This window comes from Vanessa atalanta, chromosome 3 (genome assembly GCF_905147765.1).
Source record: "Vanessa atalanta chromosome 3, ilVanAtal1.2, whole genome shotgun sequence".
Taxonomy (NCBI): Eukaryota; Metazoa; Arthropoda; class Insecta; order Lepidoptera; family Nymphalidae; genus Vanessa; species Vanessa atalanta.
The window spans coordinates 1,265,043-1,284,745 of NC_061873.1; the positions used below are offsets into that span (position 1 = coordinate 1,265,043).

The following is a 19,703-nucleotide window of genomic DNA, read 5'->3' on the forward strand; positions in this document are numbered from 1 at the left end:
TCTTATTTTTCATTTTAAAATCTAGAAAAAAAACAAGTTACCAAACCAAAATCACTTTTATTTACACATCAGTTTTACATTAACCTTGTATAATTAAGACAAATGATATTAAGAAAAAAACAGTTTTAAAAGTAATTAATCTAAAACTTACCATTAGTGAACAATATTATAACATTCCAATATTTTGTACTCTTTAAAATGTGATAAATTACAAAACATACGACAATGATGTGAATAATCTCACAATAATTACTATATTATGTAAATTAATTAAAACATTACAAAATCCATTAATAATAATTATAATTAAAACTGTACTAGCAAACTGCCAAATACAATACATGTAGATATCATATACAAAACTTATTCTGTCGGAAGCAAGTTGACCAACCACAAACGTTTGTGATTTCAAGGCAACAAAAACATGACAGCAAAAAATCTTCAAAATACAAAAACCATTCTCCGTACAGCTACAGATTAAGCATTCATCACCGATCATTTTCGACATTCACAATATAATTGTGTAGTACATAGTCTCATTACTATGGACAACAAATGTTTTCGCAGATAGGTTAAAATTCGAAAAACTACCGGAACATATCTATAGATTAATAAATTAAGTTTTAGCATTGATACTATTTGTAGCCGGCATTTGTATGTATAAGATCTATTACAATGAGTGTGTATTATCACAACTAAAAGTAAAGGACTAAACACAAACATTAAAAATAAAACTTAAATTAATTATATTACGGTCGACGAACCTATAATTTGCTATAGGAAGACACTATTTACTAAATAAATAAGTTGTTACATATTGGAATGCACATAATCTATTGAGGTTGTGATGTTTGCAAAGTGAGGATTTGGTGTGGTTTTGGTTAATTTTTATATTCAAATAAAAATACTGGAGATATGTTCCTTGGAAACTTAGTTTCACTGGGCATATCTCCTCACTTGGAGGATAAACGCCTCAAGTCTTTCGGTGGTTTTAAACACACTTGCCATATTAGAATATGGCACTTTCAACTAGTTTCGACATTCACATCAACACTCAGGTAAGAACTATACCTACATGACACCACGTCAATATTTTTCAGTCTTTTTGCGTTATTCCGAAGTTGTAAACTATGTCGACAATTTTAATGGTACCAAAGTTTCAATAAACGCTCTTAATTTCTTATCAACATAAGTATAAAATAGAAAATAAACTACTCAATTAATGTCAAAGTACGAGTAAGTACAATTAAATTTTAATAACAATTTTTCTGTTACAAGTAAAATAAACGAGAACATAGTATATTCCTTTGAGCTTCGAACATTCAAGTCCCTTGTGTATTGCAGAGATACAATTTTAGCCATTGCCTTTCAACCAACTTGCACTAACTTTAAATTATTCTAGATAGTTCTACATTTTGCAAATTTGAATTTCCTACCTAAAGTAAATGTTCTAATCAATAGCCTTTGTGGCACATTACATTACACTGTCTTAAATAAAATGATAACAATGCCAGGGTGTCACAAACGAAATTATTTATGACTTAACAGTTTAAATATGATTAACTATATCATGCACCCTGTCACTTCTCATTAACAAACATTAATTTAGTCTGTATAAGGCTTAAGTTACTTTATTCCATTGTTTGATAAGTCAAAAAGAATTGTTGATTTTCAGATAATAATGATTTAAGCGAGATTTTGTGATTGTATCTTAAGCCTTATAAAAATACACACGTTATAGAATTTGGACCCACCTTTATTTATGCTTTAACAGTATGCAAAGTGCCACAAGGCGCGCCTCAGCTGCCGAGCACGGAGTCGTCGATGAGGGGGACTTTTGCTACTTCGAAGAAGATTGTGTGTGAATACTTATTCCGCACGGTACTGATCGCTGATTTGGGTTTTTTGTGTAGTGTCGCGTTTTGCTCTAACGCTATGGGGAGAATGTCTTTTAATGTGTAGCCTGGAAAAAAAATAAAATATTTAAGTATTATGACTAACTTTGTAATTGTAGTCCTTTCTCAAGTCAGATATACACTGGAGTGATATAAGATTGATCAAGATACTTTATGATATATGATAGCAAGTTATATTTATTAATATTAATTAAAGTATTCAAAGTCTTGGGACCTGTGTAGTATTGGAGGGTGGGTGTCCAGCTGCCGAGGGATTTCATCCGTAACGCGATGTAGAGTGCGGCGGCCGCCATCTTGCTGTCCGAATGGTTCAGCAGCCCGTACTCCAGCAGGCATTGCTCGAGCACGAACCGGGCTAGCGTGAGAGTCGGCATCGACACTCGGGCACACTATATAAGTTTATTTAGAACGACTATATTAAAAATGTTTGACAAAATTATTATGGATGGTAAATATATGATAGTTACAAAGACATAAGCTAACTAAGTAAGTGTATATAGAATCGTAAATTAACAAGTTAATTTGAAACCAATCATCATTACTATGTCTATTGTAATGGAAGATATTACTTGAAATAATGTATGAGACTAAGTGGGATTCATGGATCTCTGGTTTAAAAAAGGTGGAAGAGATTACAATTACGTTTTCGAAATACTCACCCTGGCATATCTCCTAAGGAACCTATAAGAGAGCGGTATGCCGAGATCGAAGTCTACGACGCGCAGTATAGTCATTTCCATCTTGAGCAGTTGGCTTAACGTATACGCACCGTCGCAAATGTACAAGAAATCGTCCACTAGCGGCGGAATGCGCTCCTGGAGATCGTGTCGATACATTAGTGCGATATATGACATATAATGAATAAATATAATACTTCATTGCACACTAAAAACAAGATCTAGAGAAATGAATTGCACAAAAGGCTTTTCTAGTCGAATATCCATCCAACTCACAATGCTTTAATACTTATTTTTAGATCGATAAACAACAACAAAATTAAAATGTGAATCAATGATTAATAATAAATTCAACAAAATACTCCTCACATCAAATTTGGAAGCGATAAATAACGCAGATGCACCAAGCAGCTGCAATTCTTCTTTTGTGAGGTGTTCCTTTTCGGGCTGAGTCTTGCTGGACCTCGTGAGGTAAAGGTCCACCAGCTTAACAGCGAGGTATAGAGTTTCGTGATTTAATTCAAAGCTCTCTTGAACTTCTACCATCCAATCAACGAGCAACGCCCGCATCCACGACGTTATACCTTTCATCCGGACGAGGTAGTCATCGATTAGGAACAGTCGCTAAAAATATAAAAGGTATTTAGAATTTCAATCAAATAAATTCTTTGCCGCGATTCAAATCAACAAACTGTCTAAGACGTCATATCATATATGTTATAAAATTAATCAATAATATTCTTTGTTACAGCCTAATTTATTTAAGTAAGGTAACTGTATAGTTATAGATTTTAGTCAGATAGAGTAAAAGAAACTTATTGGGTGTTTCAGTTAACAAATAGCAGCTCAGACAAGTTTGAAAGTGAGCAGCATTGACTCGGAAAACACATCAATCCGGTGTTCCTGCACTGAGTTCTCGGGTGTCGTGAGATTGCAGACCCATTGGATTATGATAGTGAAAGAATAGTATCTGTTTGCATAGACTTGTGCACTATAATTGCCTCATTTGCTTTGAGAATTGCTACTGCGACCAGAATCGGAAAAGAGATATCAAAGTATGTTGAATTCATTATTTTATTTCGAAAAGAAGCATAAGCTTTAATTTCCGACAAGAACTCTACTTTGTCAAACTTAAAAAGATTGTAGCGCTTTGTTCAAGCGCGTCTGAGTGGGTACCACCCACTTATCGTATAATTTATCGCCAAACAACAGTACTCAGTATTGTTGTGTTGCGGTTTGAAGTTTGTGCTGCGGACATAACATCTTAGTTCCCAAGGTTGGTGGCGCATTGGCTATGTAAGGAATGGTTAATATTTCTTACAGCGCCATTGACCATGGACCGTGGTGACCACTTACTATCAGGTGGCCCATATGTTCGTCCGCCAACCTATACCATAAACAAAATAAAAAATGTACATAGTAGTTTTTTCTCGAAGTCGCTTTATGAACTTATAGCTTTTTATTAGCTTGTTGTTCTCAGAGAATGACTTGTAAATTATTTTGAATTATAAATATTGTTTAAATATCGGCATTGGTACTAATACTGGTTAGAATACGACAATCTTGTCAAAAAATAATTAAAAACTCTGACAAACTACATAAAAGTTTCATGGACTTAAAATATTTATAAAATCATCTCGCGTTCGGCGGTGAAAAAAAAACATCGTAAGGAAATGAGCACGTGTCGTCTGATCTGCCGTTGTTTATTCACCAATCCGCACTGGAGCAGGGTGGTGAAAAATTAGGCCAGTAGTGAGATATTTCCGTGTTTCCTTTTTGTTTACTAATTAATGAAAGCAAAACGCATATTATTAGTACGAATAAAAAAATATACAGATAATCTAAATAAACATAGCAAAGCTTACTTCTCTATTCTTCAAGTAGTTGAAAATATCCATAGCATAATTGGAAACCTGGAATGGATCATTCCAGTTCTCCTTGTCAAAGTCGGGAACACCATCAGGAACCTCGTGTGGGGTGCCGGTTTCCTCGTCCAGGGATCTATTAGCAGTGTCGTCTAAATTAACTTTATCAAGTTTCTCACTTATAACTTTATATCCTTCTTTTGTAGCATCATTTGGACTCCTAGAAGTTTAAATTTGATAAATTATTGTTGTATATGTATTAAATGTTAAATGTAAATACTAGTACAAACAATCCCCAGAAAATTGCTAGTTAGACAAGTAAGTTTAGTATTATACTAATAATAAGAGTTTATATCTATTATAAATGATTCGCCAACAGCATAAATATATAAATGATATTATTTTAATATTTTGCATATTTTATTCAATGCAATGAATACGAATATGAATATAATAAATTAGAAATGATACGATTTCGCGGAAGTCTAGTCCACGTCGAGTCATGTCGAGGGAAATGTTTCGAGTCTGTTTTAAAGATACATCATTTGTTATTTAAAAAAAATATCAATTTCATCAGCGAGTTTACCTTCGGAAACATCAATGGCATAAAAAATATTGACATGATAATAAGTAACGATAATTAATAGCGTCTGAAAAACAGTAACACAATTTCAAAATATTGTACACTGCGTCGCTAGTTTGTGAGGCTCGTAACTTGTGTCGTATTTGGGCTATGTACAAATTAATAATTTAAGATCTACAAGTTTAATTGTTTATTTATCTGTAAATTATGATGCCTTAGCCACCGTCCAAATAATGTTAGCCTTAGCAGTTATTGCTGGCAGACGTGAAAAAAAAAGACCATTTAATTTAAACTCCTCTCATCAACATATTGAGAGCCACCTCTACAAACTAATTTGTTCGTTAACTTTAACAAATCTATCTATTAAAGTGATAGATAGATTTGTTCATGAAATAATAAATTGTTTTGAAATTGATGTCGACGCTTTTACAATGCAGTTGGTCATTATCATCTAAGTACATAGTACTAAATCCTAATTATAAAAATAAACAACCGCGTCATGATCATCAGAAAAGAAAATTAACATCTTGTGTATAGATATATCATATTAACACTTTACATCTAGAATTTTAATCTCCAACGATATTTAAATAATATGCGCGCTATCAGATTGATATGCGAACTTTTGGACCTGAATCAGGTGTGGTCCAGTAACGGTAGCGTCAACTCACGAGAGGCGAGACGATAGAACGTGTCGGGACATGTTTGAGTAGACTTTTTCTATATGATTATAATAATACGAAGGAATTATAATTTCGTTAGAGATTTAAAAAAAGAATTAAGTCAGTCGAATATATATACAAAATATATACAATGACTAAGTGATAAAATCATAACCACCCTTTTGGCTTTGCCAGACTTGTAATTCCCTTGCTAGTGCTTCTTTCGAGAACTTTTATTTTTAATTTCCTTTGACAAGGTTCCAATCCCATTGTGATAGCAAGCAGATTATACGATACATTATTTAGTATACATATAATCACACAATACATTAAAAGTTTTGTCTATATTATCTACCAAAACTAACTAACATATACTAACCAAAAGAATACCAAGAGGAAGATTATAGTAAAGATATTTTATGTAATAAAAAAAAAAAATACATGTATTTAAGGAACGCTGACGACGACGCAAGGGATCGAAACTGAAGAGTTTCGAAACCAATAGGCTATTGAGGCTTTGAAATATAATAAATATAAAAATAATACTAATGTTAGTTATGTTAGTTTCATTTTTAACTTTAAAATATTATCAGTCAATTACTAATAATATTTTATAGTTGTTTTAAACAGTAAAATGAAAAAAAGATCTGTTATAAATAATGACCATGGACCAGATAAATAAATTATAAGTGATATACTTTAAATCATTGACCCACATAGCACTACTGTCCACATCAAACAACTGGCAATGTTATAATAATAACTAGAACAATATAATCTATAAAAGATCTGTTTGTTTGTCAAAATTATTATTAAGTATTAAGCAAGTTTATTCTGTCATGTCCTGCCATAGTAATCTCTCTATTTTAAATACACAAGTATTAACAAAACTAGACAATATAATCAAAAACATGAAAAAAAATAACAGAATCATTCTTAGATTAGCAACAATCCACCTACTATTGCTAGCATGGATAATATATTGATTGAACTGTTGTAGTTAATAAATATTATCATGAGGTTATATTTTCATTTCTGTTTATTAATAAAATATTGGCTATACTAAAATTATAAATGGGAAAGTAACATGTCTGTCTGTTTCACTTTCACAACCAAACCACTGAACCAAATGTGATGATATTCGGTATGAAGCAAGCTTGAACCCCATGGAAAGACTTTATACCTATCACCTGTTGAACAACCCCTAAAACACGAGTAAAGCTATACAGCCCATTTAAATATTGGAATAGGTTATGATTTAAATAATTTTGTAAATATTTAAAGGTATACGAACATATTTTCTAAAGCTGTCATGTACAATGATGGTTCACCGGATGCATCACTTCGAGCCGATTTAGCTGAACTCTGACTTTGGTTCTGATTTTCCTTAATCAATGATTTTTCCTTCTTATCAATGTTTTTGAGAATACCATTCTGTGCCCTGGTTGCTACGAGTTTAGGTGGGTCTTTGGCAAAATGCTTTTGCACGGATTCTATAGCATTGGTTGCTGCTTTCTGCAATTGCTTTGTTTTAGAGGCCTTACCATTCACTGCTGCTGTCTGTGGCTTGACACTCTAAAAGGATTACAATACATCAGTTAAAAAAAAACTTAATATGCTGAAGCATGATTTTATTTTGATATAAACAAAAGTTGAGTTTGAGTATTATATTTTAATGTATTTAGAGTTTCGAAATCTTAATAATTTCGTCGAGTGAATATTATGTATAAAAAAAACTGAACTATTTTTATAAAATATAATTTTGGAGGGAAAGTTCATTGACCTATGGTAATTCTATCAAAACATTGGATTTTAATGTCTGTTAAATTGCTAATTTACATAAGCGTTTGATGATATGCTCTTGCACTAATGTAAGGTCATAAATAACCAATTACCCTCTATAACACATTATAAAATAGTTTCGAAAAGTCTCACCTTTAAGATTGGGAGCAATTTGCTTTCCACTGTGACCTTTTTCATCCCCATGACCTTGTCTTTATCATTATTTGCGGTGGATTTATTAAAGGCATTGGTAATATCTCCAAACGCCGCTCTTTTTGCAGTCATGTCTTTCAAAGGGCTGTCTGCTTTCCTTTTGTTTGGCGCTTTCAAACTGTCTTTGTAACTTTTCAGAGTAGCTAATTGCTTACTCCTCGTTGTAATCCCATGGCTCATGATGCCGTTCAAGTTCTCATTGACGCCGATGGGCTTTGATGCCAACCTTGTTGGCGCCATTATGTAGGATTTGGCCTCCGTCACGTGTACTTAACTAATAGCGTGATCAATTCGTTGAGAAGTAATTACGTTGTCAAATATTGTAAGTAAATTAGGAAGTAAACAATCGGTTTAAATTCTCATGCTCAACGATCAAAAATGGAGGCAAAACAACTGAACGTCTGATGTAAGCAGCGTCATACAAATATTTTGCACAAATATAACAGTACTCACAACGGCAGACGGCAGCAGCCGCTTTGGAGGTTTCATAAATTATTTTGGAAGTCACACTATCTATTTTAGATACTCAAAAGTTTCTTTAAGCCTGAATTGAACGTTATTTCAACTCGCAACCGAACAGAGTTGTCTACAAAAACCGTTGCATATTGCTTTAAATTTCTATTGGCAAACAGATTAGCCAATCACGAAGACTCTTCAAATTCGTTCCATTTCATGTAAGTATTGACTGATATCCTCGATCGCTAATATGGATAACATATAGGTTTTTTTAATTTTTTAATTTTCTTAAAATATTATACTTAAACGGAAAAACTTTAATAAATATTTTAGTGAATTCTTTTTTTAAAGTAAGCCCTAAATAAAGAAATTCAGTAATCAAAACTATTGTACAATATACCTTTTTTTAAATTATTTAATATCTAATAATAACTATATTATTACTTAATTAGAAATGGTAATGTTTCTAAGATTAATAATCATAATTTAAAAAAAAAAGGGAAAGGAACGTTATTATCAATTGACATTTATTATTGTCAAAAGTCAACAACCCTCAAAATATTAGTGTCATTATCCTCAAAATATTAGTTTTCCTCAAAACATTTGTGATTTAGCTTCTTTAATATTGAGTTTATATAATTGATATTTACAAAGTAATACAACAAATAGCAGCTTAGAGAGATTTAACAGTTTCAATATTAATACATTTTCTTTAGCTCATATTATTATAGCAATGTTTGGTGGTGTAAGGCTCAAAGTATCTTTTACACATGAAAGATCATGTTTTGGATACATTAGTCCAAAGTATAGCTCAAATAATGAACAGGTAAACAAAAGAAATATATGTAACTAAATTATTCCTTTCCGAAATCTTTTTTGAGGTTATGACTTTGTTGATATTGGATTATCACAATATTTTTTAAATTTGTGTAGTGCAATGAAACTGTGAATAAAATAATAATCGTATAAATAAATTATTAATATTTTTCAGTCTTTATGTGTACAAGTTATATCAAGAGAAAAACAAATATTATTATGGGCAGTTTTCAATAGCAGTGTACCAGAGGGCTATATTTCCTGTAATCCCATTTACAGTAAAATGTTGGGCTTAGAAGAAGGGATGGAGGTATTTCTGGCCCCTTATACTGATGTCAAGATATTGGATGAAATTTTCATTGATACTGATAGTCCAGATGATCAAGAAATATTGGTATGGGAATAAAATATAACTAATTTCAACAATGCATAAAGAGATCAGCCATGTATCTGAATATAATTACTTGTTAAACTTTAATCTTATCACCATTTTTGCATTTATTATAAATTTTATCAAGATAAAAGTAGTGATTAATTTATTGATTTATAATATGCTGTATTTTTCAGGAACATAATGTAGAAATATTGCAATTAAGAATTTTAGATCAGCTTAGACTAGTGGTTGCAAATCAAAAGGCTATTGTGTGGATATCAACGTCTATGCCAGTAGTATTCACACCAAAACAGACTGGTTTATTAGTTAATCATAGTAGAATTATTGTTAAAATGGATGCCTTCAATAGCTATCATGGCGGCCTCACTAATTCATATGCAAATACTCCAAAGGAAACTGATACTAAATTCAATAATATTGGAATACTAAACAGTGGCCTCCTTGGTCCATATCTTAATATACCACAGAGGCTAGTATTACGAGCTTTACCAATTGATAGTGATGGCAAGAAGAATTTAATACATCCTTACACTGTTTTTATACATGAAGATTTACTTGATCGTAAATTAAAAGACTTGATGGTAATACTGGCTACGGTGAATAATATTCCCTCTATGATAAAGGAAGGGTCTGAAGATGAAGTAGAAAATAATAATCAAATTGATAGTCTATGTGTTGAAATTGTGCCTATAGACAATGTCATATTCCGAAGCCTTTCTAGGGAAGTTTATAATAGAAACATACCCACAGTACTAATACCTAGATCGCTCAATATCATAATAAACATAGAAAATGGTATGAAATTAATTTTTAATGTGATAGGAGATAAGGTTGATCAACCGGATCACATTGATATTGTTACTTATTCAGATAAAGTTCAGACTGAAATAGATGTGATTGAAAAATTTAAGAATTGTGTCATTGAAAGCACACATTCAGGTAAAAAGTTTCTGATCAATGATGGAATGGTTAAGCAGAATGTACATATAAGTAACGGTTTCTTAAGATTTAAACTGAAGCCTGATAGCTTAAAATATACATTGTTAAATTCGGAATCATTCAGGAATTGTACAGTCTCAGCAAAATGCTTGAATGATACGGATCTAGTTATGCCCAAGTTAGCTTTGTCTAAACTGGAATATGATTACAAACACTATTGCAGGACAATAAAATCATCACAAGACTTAGTCAAGAAGATAATATCTCACATCAATTTTGAAATACAAAGAGAGGCAAGTTTTAAATGTGTGTCTGAAATAAAGAGCAACATATTAATAACTGGTGAGTTGGAAAAAAAGGTTATACTTTTAACACATTTTATGTTATAAGTACTATAAAACAAATGAATTCTGTAAATTAGGACTTGAATCTGTATTTGAATGTCTTTGATGTATTGTATATTTACTGAATTTTTTATATATAAAAGAATATTCTCTGTGATTACAATGAGACCATGGCATTTCTAAAGTGTGGTTATTTTGAAATTGAACATATTTTTTTTAATGTAGGCCAGTTAAATTTGGTTTACGTATTTGGTACCATTTTTACTAATGCTATAATGGTGTTTTTACCTTATGTATGTAGGACATGTAGCCTCAATAAAAATCCATTTATTTTATCTAGCATTAGCATTAGCAGCCTGTAAATTTTCCCACTGCTGGGCTAAAGGCCTCCTCCCCTTTGAAGAGAAGGTTTGGAGCATATTCCACCACGCTGCTCCAATGCGGGTTGGCGGAATACACATGTGGCAGAATTTCGTTTAAATTAGACACATGCAGGTTTCCTCACGATGTTTTCCTTCACCGCCGAGCACGAGATGAATTATAAACACAAATTAAGCTCATGAAAATTCAATGGTGCCTGCCTGGGTTTGAACCCGAAATCATCGGTTAAGATGCACGCGTTCTAACCACTGGGCCATCTCGGCTCTTTTCTATAGCTATTTCTAATCATATTCAATATATGTACTTAATTAGATTGACAAAAAAAAAGACCGCTAAGACTCCTTTCCGAACCGGTGGTAGTGTTTAATTTGACTATCAATAAGTAAGTATAATGCTTCTATATTGAATAAAGGAATTTGAGTTTGAGTTTATAGGGAAATGTAATAATGTTTATAATTTATTTTTAATAAAGGACATAAAAAATGTATTTATTATTTTTATGCTACATTCTAGGACAAAATGGTGCGGGAAAATCGGCGTTATGTCACATAGTCCAAAAAGAGTTGACATTATGGTCACATATCTTGCACTGTCGGTCTCTTAAGGGTCGAAAGGATATCACTGAGGTGCTCAGTAAAGCTATTCTTATGTGTCAAGAGCACAGCCCGGCTGTGTTGATCTGTGATGACGTGGACGCGTTGGTGCCTCCGAATATGGAAGGGGGCTCACCACAGGATATTGCATATTATCAAAGGTAAGTCTATTTATATAGTATCTATATTAAAATTATTTTTCTTTGTATGATTAATTAACTACTGAGAAATGAGCAGTTGTATGGGTGTAAAATTAAGTCACTAGAAATTCTGAACTTTTTCATGATAAAATTTCCACAACAATTTTTAATAACAATTTTCAATAACAAAACGTTTAAAAAATAAATATGTAACATACTTAATATTTACTTGCTAAATAAATTTCTGTTTATTTTTTATTAATAAAATGCACTCGATATTTGCACTTCAATTGTCTGAAGCTGGGAGGCGGTTCACTGCTAATAGTAAAATAGAGTATGTATTTATTCGTAGGCTCGCTGTAGTTATCAAGCAAATGCTACAAACGTGTCCCGGCGTGTGTGTCCTTATGACCGCCGTGAACATGCAGTCTTTGCATCCTACGTTGAGACAGTTTAATGGAAAACCGCTGTTCACTGCGCACTTTGATATACCAGAGCTAAATCAAGTTAGTGGAGATCGACTTGCTATGTGATGTATTATATATATTAAGATATTTAAATTATAAGAAGATATTTATATTATAATTGTCTATTAAGATATTAAATTAAATTAAATGTTATCTCATTTTTTTAACAAAAAATATATAGATATCTAAATATCAAGATAGAAAAATATATCTAGAAGCTTGAGTTAGCATTACAGCAATATGTGGAACAAATGCTTATTGTATTGGCTTATATATATTTTCCGTATCTTTTTACCAGTTTATATAAAACAAATATTGCAATAAATCTTGTTGCAACTTCAGAGGCAAACTTATAATATTTGATATTATATTGACAGTTCTTTTTATTTAAATATGGCGAACGAAAAGTCTTTTATTAGTTTTTTTCAATATACATACATATATATATATATATATATATATGTATATATATATATATATATGTATGTATGTATATATATATATATATATATGTATGTATATATGTATATATATGTATATATATATATATATATATATATAGTTAGTAATAACATTTATTAATTTAATTTATATATTTTTTCAGGATGAACGAATGGAACTTTTCAAGCATTTGGTCAACGATAAAATTCGCGAGTCGTTTTTGGTCGAAGACGATGACGTCATAAGATTAGCAATGGACACGGGAGGATGTAATGTTAGAGAGATTGTTGATTACTTCAATAAGAAGATATTCAAGGCTGTCAAAAAGAAAAGTATGTCATTACAATATATATTTGCAAATATAATACCTTCTTCCCTTATAGCCGTCATATTCTATACTCATATTAACACACAATACCATCTACTGCATAATCGCGCCTGTAATACCTTGCGTACCAAGCAGTTTTATTAAGATATATTAATTTTAATTTTATTGTGATTGAGTTTGTGCTCGCCATGTTAATCAAATATGTTCCTATTGTCTGCGCAGACGCCCAGGCGACGGATCGGCCGCGACTGGTGTGTGACGTGAGACAGGACAGCGAGCAGACGCAGGCCTTCGATATCTGGGGCTCCGTCGGCGGCCTGCACGACGTCAAGCAGCAGCTCACTGAGAGCATCTTCTGGCCCATCATGGTAAGCGCGTATCTATCCTGGGCTTTAACTGAAAAAAATCCTAGTACTAGTTTAGAAGTTTATATACACTGTGCTTCGGAAAGCCAGTGGATTAATATATGTTTATGTATGTGCCATACGTCGTACACCTCTACCCTTCTTTTTTTTTTTCTTTCCTCTACCTTAAGATTACCTGGAACAGATCACTGTCTTAGTGACAAGACTAGGGTTGCCAACACATATATCCCGAAAACCAGATCTTAATATGCGGGACCTGGTTACAAACGATACACGTACACGAAAAGTGTACAGAATTTCGAGAAAAACAATTAGAATATTATTATCATTTGCTTAATTCCGGCGAGAGTTGTCGCTGTTAATCGACTGAAACCGTTGCACCTACAAATCACCACGCAATACTGCATATATCGCTGTAAAATTTCAACCATCACTTACATCGCCAGCACGCTACCAACCTTGAAAATTAAAATATTACGGCTCTTGTGCTTGTAGTTACACTGGCTCACTCATCCTCAAATCATTAACACAACAATATTAAGCATGCTGTTTTGGCGTTAGAATGTGTAATTTTATTTTATTCTGTCCAGTATCCAGCGCTGTTCCCGAGCCAGTCCTGTGGCATCCTGCTGTACGGCCCGCCTGGCACTGGCAAGTCTCACATCGGCTCGTGTCTGGCGCGTCTCACGAATATGCGACTTATATCAGTCAAGGGACCGGAATTACTGTCCAAGTACATCGGACAGAGTGAGAAGGCTGTCAGGGATATATTTGACAAGTAAGTGGAAGTTATTATTAATATTATGTAAAAAAACGACTGTCTCTTAATTATGTCAATAGCGATAACATTGAGATTATCGTTTCAATTTGTTTTTGTATAAATGTTTGTTATGTTTTTCTGACTGTACCTCGAAGATTACATACAGTAAAAGTTTTTTGACAGAGCCGGCTCTATGATGCGCTGGCGCACGTATGTGCCTAGTAGAGTACACAACATGAATTATTAAAATTCAGTACAAATGTTATTACTGTACAGTTAAAATGAGAAACCAAGAAAAAAAATCGCCTAGTGTGCTAGTGTTGTTGTGTGTGTGTTGTGTTTAAGGGCAATACGTAAATAAATTGATATTATTATTTTCAGAGCAGACATGCAACGTCCATGTATCCTGTTCTTCGACGAGTTTGACAGCCTCGCGCCCAAGTAAGTGCCGTATTGTAAGTGGGCTTACGTTTCTAACCTAACACGTCGATTGTATATCGTCTCGTTTACTTAAAAAAAGTGATAAATTCTCACTGACAGCCTGCGATCTAGCAAGACAAATAGCAATAGCACAATAGTATTCAACTCATATATCGAGCGCCTACAGACAGACGGATGACGGGAGCGAATGCGCAGGCGCGGGCACGACTCGACGGGCGTGACGGACCGCGTGGTGAACCAGCTGCTGGCGCGGCTGGACGGCGCGGAGGGCGGCGCGCGCGGGCCCGTGCTGGCCGCCACGGCGCGCCCCGACCTCGTGGACGCCGCGCTGCTGCGCGCCGGCCGCCTCGCCAGGCACGTCCACTGCGCCATGCCCGCGCCGGTGAGCCCCTCGCTGCCCCTCGCTGCCTCCCCTCTTATGTACTGCTTGATGATATAGAGTGACAAGTTGAATTGCCAAACAGTGTCAAAACGACTAATAGTAATGATAATTCAAATATTGACATTAGTACACACCAGACATAAGATACCAGTAAAATTTCTATTGAACTTAATTGTATAACGCAGTAGCTACTTTACTGACTGTACCCTCTCTGTAGTCGGATCGTTTGGAAATACTGAAGACGCTGACAAAGGGTGTATCGATTGACGATGAGGTGGATCTTCAAGACCTGGCGCAGAAGACCGAGGGGTACTCGCCGGCCGATCTCAAGTCTTTGCTCGTCACTGCGCAGTTGGGAAGACTGGAGAGACAGTTGGTAAGAAATGTTGAATTAATTCAATGTTTAAGAATTTCATGTATAAAAAAGATTATATTTTTTTAACTTCGAATTATTATCTGCTGTATTATAAAAAACAAATGGTATATAACATATATATCTTTATGTAAAATTATATATATATATATATATATATAATAATAGTATGTAAAGGTAATTTAATTTCGTTATTTAGGTAAATAGTGAGAACAGAAACCTTGATGAAGTGACAGTGTGCAAGGAGGACATCAAAAGTGCGTTAGAGGAAACAAAACCCTCCCTTTCAAGTGAACAACGTCTGTTCTACGATACGATGTAAGTCGCCCCGAGTTCACTTATATTTTATTGAGTTAGTTGCCTATATTCGAAAGATTTCGAACGTCAGGGTTTGAATAGCAATTCTTTTGCCACCAAAACATTATAAGTTGAAATAAAACTAGTTTTTAACGGATTTAATCGCGTATATTAATTATTTTAACATCCCGACGTGGTCACGGGCAGACACGAACACTGCAAAGTGCTCGAAACGTCGGGATGTTAAAAATAATTAATATACGCGATTAAATCCGTTAAAAACTAGTTTTATTTCAATGTGTAATAATCGCGAAAATCTAAGACAACATTACATTATAAGTTGGTCATTTATTTCCTCCATTTTTCATAATGCAGTTAATGTAATAATTTCCATTTATTTTGTCTTTGGAATTCTCTAGAAAATTACCAAATTAAAATAAAGTGAAACGCGTATCGCTGTTCTCAACATTTGAGTACAATTTTTTGTTAATAACTTTCGGTAATTAGTATTTACTTAAGCTTTTGCCAAAAGATAATATACCGTAAGTCAGTATTTTAAATATCAAAAATATAAGTTAGTCGACTATGTAACACAACATTTTTACAAATTATTATTAAATTTTAGATTCAATAATGTTTGTACGTATAAAATTCTTATGACTATTTCAGCTATAAGAGATTTCGAGGGGAGACTCTATCGCCGGAACAGAAGTTAATATCACAGATGATGCAGAAACAGAGAGTTACTTTAGCGTAACGTGCGTAATGCACACGTGCACGTTTCTTGATACGCACACAAGCCAAAACACCCACACAGATGCCTTTAGCTGTACGACTTAAACTTTTTCTCTAGTTTCAACTTTGCCTATAGATACTAAAAACTCTTGCATCACTTTAAATTTGACGCGTGTTTTATTATACTTGGTGATTGTGGTTGTTAGTATATAATATAAATATTTTCAAAGTAATGTATGGCTCATACAGTTTTGTTTTGAGTGTAATATTGTTCAATTTATATGGCTCTCCACGACATGCGTGTTAGAAATTGTATAGAGATATATGGAAAATAAAATATATGTATATATTTGTAACATTCCTTATGACTTAATAGAACAAACATGATAAAATATAATAAGGAAATGTTGGTCGATCAAAATGAAATTAATGTTGAATTTTTGTTTCTTAAAAGTTTTAATATTGTGTTATTCTAAAGATGTAATAAATAAATGACTGAAAAACTCAAAATATTTGCCGGAAGATAAACTGAGTCAGAAACGTATTCATATCAAAACCTTTATTTTATTAGCACTTAATGAACTTAAACAATAATTATATAATTTACCTCATACATATTATGTACTTACGTATTGTTATATTTATATTAATTATATAAAAATAAGCTTAAATAAGATGTTTGAACATACATATATTTTAATTAAATTTTCTTTGTACATATATAAAATTGTATCGAAAAAGTCATATATATTGTATTTAGTTAAATAAATGTATTTATATGTATTAATTTTCTCAAAATGATTTTGGATTTGCCTATAAAATTGTTAGACACCATTCATCTAGAAGGAATCCGCTTTACTTCTAGCAGGAATGCTATCTTCTAAATATTAAAAGTTGGTTTAAAAATTTTAACATCAAATTAAATATATAAACAAATTATCGTTTGTATATAGTATGTAGAAACAATTCCGTTAGAATCTGTACAATGTCTAAATTATGATCTAGAAGAAATACATTTTTTTTCTTTGATCTAATGGAATTATCTTTTAAACCGCAGTATACCGATGTGAAGGTTCCTTATTGCAGATATAAGGAACACGCGTTAGATGTGTACCGCACCTTAGAACCCGTCATGGTCTACTGACAATATCAGAAGTGGTTTCTACTGTAGTGATAGAAAGGCCGCTTTGATCTCCTATCTTCCTAAAGTAAAAAAAAAAAAACTTATAAGCTTCAATTTTGTTAGCAAAATGAATATAATAGAAGCTTACATTCCAAATTGACATTTGAAATTAAATATTTATATGATTTAAATAAAAGGTCAAATTAAATAAAGATTTTTTTTTTTTAATATTTTGTACAGATTTTAATGCAATGAACGATAGTTTAGAACCAAAGCTTATTCTGTAATATTTATATGATTGTGAAGGTAAGTTATAAATATTGGTGCTGTTGAACTATATATACTATAACTATATGTACTATATATGTTCGCCAATATATAGTTGTAAGCAAATTTGTACCAAAAATAATTATTATTTTATTATTTGTGTCATATGTAAGTATAATAGTAGCTTTACTATTGTAATGGTGGCAGGGCTAGGCAGGCTTGTCTTTGTAGGTATCATGGACTATTCGTATCCTATAGTTAGCAGAATTTAAATGGTGACCATTTACAACCACTGATTGATACCATTTGCATTATTGCCTTATTAGTCTAAGTAGTGTGTTGAAATATGTAATGATAATCATTATTGATAATTTGGGAAGAACATAATATTCGTATTTTTTTATTGATTATATTAATACTCGTAAAAATTTAGAAAATAAAAATGGTTAACAATCGGGTACTGAACTGTTTTGCCTTTGCCTACTGAGGTATACATATGTAGATATTATTAAAAACGTTTTTTTTTGCATTTAAAAAAAAATGCATCTAAAAATTTACAAGTATCCATTACATTTTTACATTAGCAGCCTGTAAATTTCCCACTGCTGAGCTAAGGCCTCCTCTCCCTTTGAGGAGAAGGTTAGGAGCATATTCCACCACGCTGCTCCAATGCGGTTTGGTGGAATACACATGTAGCAGAATTTCGTTGAAATTAGCCACATGCAGGTTTCCTCACGATGTTTTCCTTCACCGCCGAGCACGAGATGAATTATAAATACAAATTAAGCACATGAAATTCAGTGGTGCCTGCCTGGGTTTGAACCTGAAATCATCGGTTAAGATGCACGCGTTCTAACCACTGGGCCATCTCGGCTCTTCATCTTCAGTATCCATTAACCTATTTCAAAGCTACCCAAGAAATGCAATTACTGTCGTAACAAGAATGACCTTCGATTTGTAAGCAATGTTTGTTGTGAATTGTTTTGGTTGTAAATATATTTTTTCCATAGTATTTGAATAATAACTTTTTTTATTAGTATATTTTAATATCATTGCTTTATTTAAGATTCTACCTTTCCTTTTATATGTTATTGACTGTATTTGTATATTTTGTTGCTATTTTTTAATGATGTTTTAATAAAAAGGGATTCAATTTATTTTTCTGTTTTATTGACTCCTTTAATTCATTTAAAAACATATTTACAATTTACACGATAAAATATACAATTCATTTTAAATGAAGATTATTTTTTATTGCAATAAACTAAAATAGTGATTCAAATTTTCACGTATAACTTTATGTGGCAAATGTGAGCCTGATAAAGCAGTGGTTTTTCAAATGGGAATTAATTTACTAACAAGTTGATAGTTTATCGCAATCTAATCGAATGCATAATCGTTGCCGTTCAGCCGTTTTCCTATTCTACATACGAACTGATCCCGTTCAGTTGCATCGAAATATAATCGAGATCGTATCGTAATATAAGTAATTAGAATTGGTCCCCAGCTACGATTAAGATGAGATTAATTTTTCTGAGTAATAGTCGAAGTTGGATAGTAGTAGAATTGGGAACGTATAATTTAGGCATATATAACAATTATTGGTCACCGGATCTTTACCCTTCGCAATGTTTTTTTTTTTTGAATATTCAGTAATATTTTGTCCACTACTTAAACGTTTGTTTCGTACACTTCACCTAAAAAATGATTATTTAGAAGTCTCAGTCCTGGACTTTGAAAAACGAGACAGTCAATTGTTAAAGTTACGAGACATGAGATAAAACGTTTCATACCTAAACTAATTGATGATTATTTTAAATCTATCAGTTTTTTACGTTTATTGATACCATTATATTTTATAATATAACTATCGCAAAATAAACGAATAAAAAATAATATTAATAATTTAATAATAATAAAAACTATTTCGCTTCCTTTTCTATAATATTTATCAGAAAATAAT

The 19,703-nt window shown here is 32.5% G+C and overlaps 2 protein-coding genes across 3 annotated transcripts; one reads left to right on the plus strand and one right to left on the minus strand.

The window, feature by feature from the left end:
* Positions 1-37: 37 nt before the first annotated feature.
* LOC125077145 (G2/mitotic-specific cyclin-B3) lies at positions 38-8,302 on the minus strand. Of its 2 annotated transcripts, none has more exons than XM_047688971.1 (7): positions 7,639-8,302; positions 6,998-7,278; positions 4,459-4,594; positions 2,963-3,217; positions 2,576-2,731; positions 2,131-2,305; positions 38-1,963 (listed from the first exon to the last, which is right to left on the minus strand). In XM_047688971.1, the coding sequence occupies exons 1-7, from the start codon at positions 7,936-7,938 to the stop codon at positions 1,800-1,802; spliced, it is 1,467 nt and encodes a 488-aa protein (XP_047544927.1). In that variant the 5' UTR covers positions 7,939-8,302; the 3' UTR covers positions 38-1,799. The 2 variants fall into 2 exon arrangements, with proteins under 2 accessions (XP_047544927.1, XP_047544926.1); XM_047688970.1 differs by having other exon boundaries at positions 4,459-4,678.
* Positions 8,303-8,734: 432 nt separating this feature from the next.
* Positions 8,735-18,274, plus strand: LOC125077347 (peroxisome biogenesis factor 1). Its single transcript, XM_047689269.1, has 13 exons — positions 8,735-8,980; positions 9,146-9,364; positions 9,538-10,645; positions 11,542-11,782; positions 12,114-12,267; positions 12,833-13,001; positions 13,220-13,365; positions 13,953-14,140; positions 14,504-14,563; positions 14,759-14,945; positions 15,163-15,321; positions 15,518-15,636; positions 16,285-18,274. Exons 1-13 carry the CDS (start codon positions 8,888-8,890, stop codon positions 16,370-16,372), a joined length of 2,931 nt encoding a protein of 976 aa, XP_047545225.1. The 5' UTR covers positions 8,735-8,887; the 3' UTR covers positions 16,373-18,274.
* Positions 18,275-19,703: the final 1,429 nt, after the last annotated feature.

Excerpts from the sequence above, each read along its gene's own strand:
- LOC125077145 (XM_047688970.1), bottom strand. The coding sequence starts at position 7,938 with ATGGCGCCAACAAGGTTGGCATCAAAGCCCATCGGCGTCAATGAGAAC. Across the intron at positions 7,279-7,638 it reads AATTGCTCCCAATCTTAAAG|AGTGTCAAGCCACAGACAGC; the intron begins GTGAGACTTTTC and ends TAATCCTTTTAG. Across the intron at positions 3,218-4,458 it reads ACTACTTGAAGAATAGAGAA|CGACTGTTCCTAATCGATGA; the intron begins GTAAGCTTTGCT and ends TTATATTTTTAG.
- LOC125077347 (XM_047689269.1), top strand. The coding sequence starts at position 8,888 with ATGTTTGGTGGTGTAAGGCTCAAAGTATCTTTTACACATGAAAGATCA. Across the intron at positions 11,783-12,113 it reads GATATTGCATATTATCAAAG|GCTCGCTGTAGTTATCAAGC; the intron begins GTAAGTCTATTT and ends ATTTATTCGTAG. Across the intron at positions 15,637-16,284 it reads CGTCTGTTCTACGATACGAT|CTATAAGAGATTTCGAGGGG; the intron begins GTAAGTCGCCCC and ends TGACTATTTCAG.